The sequence below is a fragment of the Pygocentrus nattereri genome, chromosome 24, assembly GCF_015220715.1.
Source record: "Pygocentrus nattereri isolate fPygNat1 chromosome 24, fPygNat1.pri, whole genome shotgun sequence".
Classification (NCBI taxonomy): Eukaryota; Metazoa; Chordata; class Actinopteri; order Characiformes; family Serrasalmidae; genus Pygocentrus; species Pygocentrus nattereri.
The window spans coordinates 16926471-16935578 of NC_051234.1; the positions used below are offsets into that span (position 1 = coordinate 16926471).

The 9108-nt window shown below is 40.1% G+C and overlaps 1 protein-coding gene across 1 annotated transcript; it reads right to left on the reverse strand.

Annotated features, from left to right (window-relative positions):
- Positions 1 to 945: 945 nt before the first annotated feature.
- gcm2 (glial cells missing transcription factor 2) lies at positions 946 to 8771 on the reverse strand. Its single transcript, XM_017696182.1, has 5 exons — positions 8438 to 8771; positions 5948 to 6200; positions 4364 to 4476; positions 3653 to 3778; positions 946 to 2370 (listed from the first exon to the last, which is right to left on the reverse strand). Exons 1-5 carry the CDS (start codon positions 8531 to 8533, stop codon positions 1477 to 1479), a joined length of 1482 nt encoding a protein of 493 aa, XP_017551671.1. The 5' UTR covers positions 8534 to 8771; the 3' UTR covers positions 946 to 1476.
- Positions 8772 to 9108: the final 337 nt, after the last annotated feature.

Sequence of the window (9108 nt, forward strand, 5' to 3'; positions counted from 1 at the left end):
CCTTATCTCTTTCTTAATATTTGCCGCTTGTGTGAGAGGTGTTTATAGATCCAATATAGTCCAGTAGGCTGCATTTGAAATATCTGAATCTGACCATACTAGATAGTCAAAAATCAATACTAAGGTATTGTAGTGGACAGCAAGTATCATTCAAATGACAGACTCAATGGATTTGCTCATAATACATGCACCATTTCACAAGTTCTACAACATTTGTTTATCTGCACAATACATCTAGAGAAATCTCTCTACAGAGAGAACATGAAAGACAGGTACATGTGTGCATGTTTGTATGGCTCCATGATGCCATGGCACCTTGTCTTCAGTTTTCAGTAAGAAGGTTGTGTGAAGAGATACTGTCAGCAGCATATATTACTGGCATCATTCTCTATTTTTCTCTCTCTCTGCCTCCACACACATTTATTATCCTTTCATCCTTTCTGTGACCCCTCTATTCTTTTGCCTGCCTCCATATAGCTATTTCCTATTTGTGCACCCCCACACACATGCACACCCCAGAGCAGCGGAGGTCTATGCCTCCAGGCTCTTCTGAAGATGGAGATTAAAAGCAATCTGTTGACAAACCGCCAGACTAATTGTCTGTGATTATCCTTGATCTCCCACTGACAGAAGAACATCCCCTACTCGATTGTCCATGCCTATGAAATGTGTCACTCTCTTTCTCTGAAGCCTTAAAAGCGCTCAATCACAAAGCCCTTCATTATATGCTTGTAGGTGATCTGCTTTTCACTTCCCACTGGTGTATGCTGAATAAACACAGAGCTCTTCTAGTTTGGCAGCTAAAAGGCTTCGAGGCCTTAAGAGTTTGTTTAATGCTTTCTTCGCTTATGCAGTTTGAAAATCTCACAACAGTTGATATTTGCTATATATTAAATTACACTTAGGTCAAGGTCACACCATGTATATTCAGACAACCACTATTTGTTATATTTTTAAGGCTTTAATTACAGATCAAAAGAGAGAATACTGGGCATCCATTCTGAACGACTTGGTGTCACACTTCATTTGCTGTCCATTAAATTTAAAATAAAAAAACATAGGAAACATCAAAACAGGTTAATGATTCTGACATCCACTCTTAATTTACAAACATAAAATTCAATATCTGTTTTTCCCCCACAGACAACAGCTATAACCAATTTTGGCTTTAACACACAAATTAAAAATATCCTGAAATGTCTTGTTCTGCAGATTTCATCAGATACGGATCAGGCATTTACACAAATATCTTTTCACCTACAACATGTCAATAGTTATAAAGCTCAAATACTGCTTATAAATAAGTACACATATTTACAAGCTGAAGGAAAGCATAAAAATCATCGTTTTCACCCTGATGTTCTTTGGACCATTAAGACATGATCAGAAAAACAATCTTTGGCTCCTTTCAGTAAAACTTTCTCACCCTCTGGTTTCCTTTCCGTGGATGACTTGCTTGGTGTTAATAGCTTTGAATCAGTACTCTCCGCCCTCATACCTGTACGGATGTGTCACTCTCTCAGGATAGCTGTTGGAGTTGTAGCTGCTGTAGCGGTAGCCTTCAAAGTTCTCTGCCCTTTCGATTTTGGCAGGGAGTGCGTCCTGGTAGGACAAGGCCGATTTGATCACCCCAGAATCTTCAGGAATCTTCAGGTCAGAGTAGGAAGTGGGTGAAGACTCTTCAAGAAGAGTGTTACAGTTAGACAGGCCCTTCATGTCGTAGATGTTTTCCCCGTATTTCACCACAGAAGGCTTGGGGCAGGGTTGGTAAGACACTTTAGTGGTGGTGGTTATGATGGTCTGGAGGGCTGTAGGGGTGGTAGGGGCAGGTCCTGTGTACCTGCATGGGTAGTCACTGTTGTAGTAGTGGTTGGCATTGGCCGGAAGCTGAGGGTATTCCCCTCTTTCCCCGTATGGCCCTTTGCCTAAGATTTGCTTCCAGCTGTGATGCTTGGCAGTGGCATCTGGGAAAGACCTGTCTTGGTGTGGAAGCTGTGGCGTTGTGCTCAGGCCAGGGGTGCTTTTGCTGAGTTCAGCCTCACTCTGAGGGCTGGCAGGGTCCTTATACAGTGCTGTGGGGTAAGGGCTAGAGCCCAGGTAGCCCGGCACCGCAAAGTCGTATCCACAAGGTGGCCGGGCCATGTACAGCCGGTGGTTAGCAGGTTTCTGCAAAGGGCTTGGAGTGTCAGCCATTGTGGCAGCACCATGGGCATCATAGGGGAACTTGTAGGGGTTCTCAGGGTTCTGGAAGGGCGGATAGTGCTGTGTCTGGATAGGAAAGTTAGACTCAGCGAGGATGCTGAAGCGGTCCGGCGCATCCATGGTCAGCTGGTGGATGTTAGGGAAAGGCATGTCATGGAAGCGGCCAGGCTGAGAATAAGTAGAAGAAGGTTCATTAGGTCACAAAGGCTCTTCAGGCAGAGATACAGGTTCATTGTTCATAGATGTTTACCTCATACATGTCATACAGGGTACATCAGAAAAATCCTGTACAAAGGTATGTTAGTTGGTCAATATATGTTTTAAATGAATATTTCCATTAAATATCATCACTGTCCCAAAATACATGTTTCCATTTTTATTTTACATCATTTTAATATGGCAACTGCTTACATAGTGTGAAAGTTTCATCATGAATGGATCAATAGAAATTATTCAGTTTTACTTTAATTACAGTCGTTTTACGTTCACTTGCATTAAACGCTGAGAACATTTTGCCCTTCCCTGTAAAGTTACTATTCTGTGTTTTCTTTTTTACAGTGACTATATGGAAACTGTATATGTAGCATTATATGGTCTAAGCTATAAAAGAAAACTATCTACAAACACTATTTAATGTACAGTGGAACACTGTTAAAAAACACTGGTCCAAAATTTGAGCAATAGTTCATTGATGAATCAAATTTACACAATTTGACCCCACAGCCAAACAGCTGATCATTCTAAATGATTTTTGTCCAAAGTTTCCTTCTTTAATTTTGCACCAAAATTATAAAGGCTAATATAGTTAAAAAGTAAAGTCTATGTCACTTAAAATCTGGTATTGTTCAAATTGTGTGAATTCATTTTCTTCATGCAAGCGTTCCTTTAACATTAGGTTCTTAACTTAAGAACCTAAATAACAGTAAACATGTATGAATTCTAATCTTTTTATTCTTTGTTTATGGTTAAAGGCTGGCGCTGACCTTCTTTGCATTTGAGCATTTTTATTCCCTCAGTGTAAGTAAAGCAACTGGTCACAGCACAGTCAGCATTTAAAACATGTTTACGGTAAATATTTGTGTGATGAATGTGTTGATGGTGGCTGCTTGTTATGGAAGAGCAGAAATAGACAGGAAGTTCCAGTTTCGTTCTGATCTGCTCTGAGTCAAGGACTCTACAATTATGTACTAATATTGTGTACTAAGAATATGATACTACATAGAGCTAAATACTTTAGATTATAATTTGTTGGGGAAAGTGCTGTAATCACAGATTTAACAAAAACAGGACATTGTATGCTGTTGAGCATCTATGTTACCATACAACTTTACTAGGTTTGCTGCACCTTCTGAGCAAAAGGTTGTTCGGTATTCTTATGCTCACACAACCATGTTCACAGTATTTTAGAAATACAATAAAGTATACAAGAAATACAATAAAAGTATTTTACCTCTGGCTCTATGAGTCTTCTTTTCTGAGTGAAGTGAGGGGAGGACATCCTCCTCTTCACTGCACTCCTCCTCGCCTCTGTCTCTGACTTGCTCTCAGGTCTAGGGTGGTCGTGCACACCTTTTGCCTGAAACACACATCAAACCATGAAACATACACTGTTTGCCTTTTTATCCATTCACTGTATCATGCAGTGACACACATATACAGCACATATACACACACATATACCGCCTGAAAGTAAGCTGTTAGGCCAATCTGAAACTGAATACTGTAATTTATGATGCCATTTGTAGTTTCAGAATATCTAATTAGGCACGTTCACATGATCACATGCCCAAAATACTACTATACTACACATACTGAACTAATGAATAGGCTTCTGTTTTCTGTTAGAGTTTCTGACATACTACTTAGTTTGGGAGTGTGTGGTTTTGGATTCAGCCATACTCTACCATACGAATGTCATTTATTTTTAATGTATTTATTTTTAAAAGGCTGTAATGTTTTATTTTTTCCTTCCTTAGTGAGACATTCAATTGTCGTTTTAATTCGTTTTTTTTTTCTTTTTAAAGAAAGGGGACTGTTAGAATATTCTGACAGCAACACGCACACACGCACGTAGATTTCATCTGGGAAATTTCGACCATCAGAATGCGCAACAAAATCTTTATATTTTTCAGATCTGCAGCGGGCTAAACAGGACACCCACCTGGAAAAAGATGGCCTTGCCGTCCACTCTCCAGAAGTTGGTGACGGGATAGCCGCTGTGGCCTCGACACGGCACGAGCTCAAGGGCTGAGCTGCAGTTTGGACACAGTTTTTCTAACAATAAGAAAAGATTCAACACATTCGTTATAAAGAACTTACAGTCAGAGTAAATTAGTCATTAGTGAGCTTATTACCGTCAGCCACTCAGCCGTGTAATACCACAACTAGCATTATTGTACATGTAACAGCTTAAACAAACCAAACTCATAGCCAGACGTTTTTGCACGAAAGCCTTCGAGTTCATTGAGACTTTAGTTGATAGAAACACGACACACATAAAGATGTTGGCTGTGTCCGAAAAATAAAACTGAAGGCAGCTGCCTCAAGGCAGCGGCGTGATGAAGGTACCTGCAGCCGCGTTTGATACGTCACGTTGTTATCAAGACACCGACGGCGGTTAGCTTTAGTCGTTGTAGCTTCTGTTACCCGGAAAAGGTATTTCAAGAAGCCTAGCATGCTGAACCGCTTACATCCAGACATGATTATTTTGGACGCTAGTCAGTCTTTCTCCTCCACTGTGGCAGAGTCGCTATGTTCTGTTTTGCTTCCCTAACCGCGTCGGTCCTGACACGGAGGATTACGGGATTTTTAGGACAGCAAATGATGAAACCCGGCTGAGCTGAGGAACCTCAGTAAGGAGCGTTTTATCCAAACGTTAGATTCAGACATGGCCCTCCGGTCTGAACAGGCAGCGTTTATTACATTTCAGACACAGCTCTGAGCAGCTCTTGCCAGTCAATGGAGGAGATGTCACATTCAATTATACAAAGAATGTTTTAATTAATATTAGTTACTTTGATTTCGTTTATCGTTATATTAAAGGTCGATGCGAAACTACACAGAGCTGCAGACCACAATCAGATGAGTTTGATGAGCTTCAGTCCAACCTGACGAGCGTTTTATAACTGCCCGTCTTTCTCAGCAAAAGCGACTACAGGGAAAATGAGATTTATTTATTTTAACAGATTTTTGTGACATATTGAGTTAAATAGTCCGATATGTTCGCACAAAATGTGTCGTCTTAACTGAATTAAGCACTTAGATTTACGATTTACTCAGTTTAATGTAGTGAATTACTTTTACAAATGTTCAGTTTATTAAGTATATCTGTGAGTAAAATAGTGTACTTTTTATTCAGTTCCAGCGCAGTTGTGTAGGGAACTCTTATGACTTTTTTCAATCATTTTGTGTAGTAAATTTTACTATAACATTATTTGACTGAATATATATATATATATATATATATATATATATATATATTATATATATATATTATATATATATATATATATATATATATATATTATATATATATATATATATATATATATATATATATATATAAGTGGAATCTGAGACCACCAAATTGACAACAAAGTTTTAAAATCTTGAAAAATGTAAAACAAACCGACACAGCGGTTTGGCGTTTGTCGTTGACATTTTGCGCCTCAAATAGGACGGACGAAGTCGATTTGGTTTCCCAACAGACCCACTGGTGCTAAATAAATGGATGTCTGTCACTCACTCTGCTGCTTCTGGCGGGCTTTATCACAGATGGCGGGCCGCAGCTGCAGTTTGGTGCCGTCGACCAGCGTGCAGCTCCGCGCGCACACCACCACGCCCAGACAGGACTTCTTGAGGATCTGGCAGTTGTGGTTGTTGGTGTTGCGCATGGCCCAACCGCTCAGGTGCCGTTGCGCGTTTTTATCCTCCGCGCTGTAGATGTAGCGCACGTAGCCATCCGTCCACTCCTGGAAGGCGTCAAACTGCTTGGTGTCCTGAGGAGTAAAGAAGAGAAGCACGGACACTTTTACACACGTCCCAAAGAGTGTGCGTACCCTGCTGCTGGACTAAACGCCTCGCTGAAGGAACACATTACCTGCAGTGTTAAGCTGTATATTTCAGGTGCGGATGCTGTCACTGAGGTGGTCGTTATATACAGAGTTATATGTTTCAGTTGCTCTGACTCATACTGTTTTATACTTTGGCTTTTCTTTTATTTTTCTACATAAAGTTATGAAAAGGTACAAACATGCCCCCTTTCCCCAGTGAAGGTCAATGCAGTGTATTTTTAAAGCTTTTAATACGTGTAAGGACCATCTTGTACCTTTTGAGGAAATTTGTTTGGTTTTCGTGGACTAAAATGTATCTGGGCAGTGTAGTGTACAGTGGAGAATTAAGGTGTACATTTGTGCACATTTGGGCTTGTTTGAACACTCGACAGTGCTCATTCAACACTGAACTTTCTGAATAATTCTTTGATTGGGCATATGGTTCCAGGAGAAAACTGTAAATGGTGTGGAACCTTTATGTGGAGGCTCTTTAAACTTGAAAAAGGCTCTTAACCCTTGCATAAATGTTGAACAGTCAACCGAAAGGTTCTTTATGGGAAGCAAAGGTGGTTTTCCCATAGCATAGCACCAAAGAACAGTTCTACACCTTTATTCTTCAATTTTTTCAATTTAACACTGTCTGTTCATTCATTGCTGTGCATTTGAAAAATTGTTGTCAGTTCAAGTCTGTAGCTTTTTAGCTAGACTTTTTTTTTTTATATAAATGACAAATATATTTACTGTTACCACTGTTTTAACACATATGTGTTAAGCCACATAGCAAAGAAATCACGTCTCTGACATAGAGTGTGTACTTAGATTATCTTCACTGTCTGTGGCGGACAAAGTATTGTGTTATATGTAACACCAAAATATATGTCCTGGGCTCACAGATGTGTTCAGAAATAAAGACCTATGTGTTTTTTCTAACCCGTGTTTTGAGAAAGAACCTTCAATGTATCAATTCTACACTATGGGTTGGTTTAACAGACAGGGATTAACCCTGGCCTTGTATTACACTTTGCTTTTAACGGAAAATCTCAGTTCAGACTGCTTTGCAGTGCAGGACTAGGCTTAATGCCTGTCCAGGAAACTTTATTTAGTTTTTCCCACATGAAAGATACATATCTGCACCTTTCCTCTGAAAAAAAGAGGTATTTAAAGTACACAGTTGAACCTTAAAACCATTATTGTACCTTTGAGCACACATTTGCATTGTTTACCTTGATGAAAAGTGTACTTGCACTGTAACTTTTTTCTGACAGTGCAGAAATATGTCTTATATTAACAAGACTTAAACACTGCTGATTAGCACTGATGAAGAAATTCATCCAGAACATCATAAAAAGTTTATTTACACTTTTTAGGATAGATTCAGTATGCTGAGATATCACTGAGTAATACATGATACAGTAGTACTGCTGTTAGTTTACTGAATTTCACTCAACATTTACTTTTGTAATTGAATCACCTTATTTTACAACAGCACATTTTTACATGTAGAAGGAATACAGTAGATGTTACTCATCATTAGAATAAACAGTTTGCCATATGTCATATGCTACACTCTCAAAATAAAAGGTACAAAACAGTCATTGGGGCAGTACCCCTCTTGTACTGGGGTGGTACAATCAAAAGGTACGTTCCAGTACATTTATTCAGCGAAAATAATTGTGCCATAATCCACTCATGAAATGACATTTTCTAAGTTTTATTGACTCCACACCCTGAACATCCTTCAGGCTTTAGGGTATGAAAAAGTACAAATATGCACTTTCTGCCTGGGAAAAACTTATTTAAGGTACACAATTGGATCTGAAAACCATTTTTGTACCTCTGAGGGTACATTTACACTGTTTGTATTCTAATGAACAAAAAAATGTGCCTGCACAGTACCTTCATTTCTAACAGTATACATGACGAATTGTCATAAAAAAGTCCAACAGCAAGGCAGATGGACTTGAAAAAGAGGAACATCAACAAGTCATTTGAATACAAAACACAGTGGATATTTCCCGTAAATAAAATAGCCTATTGTTAGCCCTGCATTTCCTTTAGATGAAAACTGTAGATGTATGGCGTCACGCTTACAGAGAGACTTAATCACTGCATGTATTTACTGAAGCTGTTGCGGTGTGACAGAAGGCTGGCAGAAGTGAGTCAATAGGGCTTAAAATATTTACCTGGGGAAGTTTGGGGTCGTTGATGTCCCACGTGAGCTTCATTCCGAACGAGCACACACAGTCCGAGCTGTCAAACTGATCTGCCTGTTTGGACATTTTGCACAAAAACTGAAGTTCAGAGCTCGTGTCAAGCGCCTGTCTGAATTCAGCTCCGAAACATAGCAATCATCAACCGACACAGGCTTGAATTAGAAACGGACTGAGAGAAAACTGTCCACATAATATTGTCCAGTAGCGTCCAGGCAGTGCTCCTAGCCTTCAGAGCGCATGGCGCAAAAAAAAAACCGTGAGCTGTGCCGCAGGTGCTCTGTGAGAGCTGGGCGGTGCCGAATGAGCGCAGGTAGGAGCTGAGGTGGGTGTAGACTAGAGAGAGAGAGCGAGAGAGTGAGAGTGTGTGTGTGTGTGTGTGTGTGTGTGTGTGTGTGTGTGTGAGAGAGAGAGAGAGAGAGAGAGAGAGAGAGAGAGAGAGAGAGAGAGAGAGAGAGAGAGAGAGAGAGAGAGAGGGGGGGGGGGGGGGGGGGGGGGGGAGTGAATTCAGCTTCACTTTCCTGCTTAAGAACACAAAACATACGGCGCACTTCACCTTTAGCGCGATTATGCTAATTGCATTTTTGCGCCACTGCTCGGTGACTCCTCAACTATTCCAAATTTCAGTTACTAAGTTGAAGGAT

Bases quoted from the DNA above. Each gene is read 5' to 3' on its own strand.
- gcm2 (XM_017696182.1), bottom strand. From the start codon at position 8,533: ATGTCCAAACAGGCAGATCAGTTTGACAGCTCGGACTGTGTGTGCTCG. The intron at 4,477-5,947 runs GTGAGTGACAGA...TCTTATTGTTAG, and splicing joins AGCCCGCCAGAAGCAGCAGA to AAAAACTGTGTCCAAACTGC. The intron at 2,371-3,652 runs GTAAAATACTTT...ACTTATTCTCAG, and splicing joins GAAGACTCATAGAGCCAGAG to CCTGGCCGCTTCCATGACAT.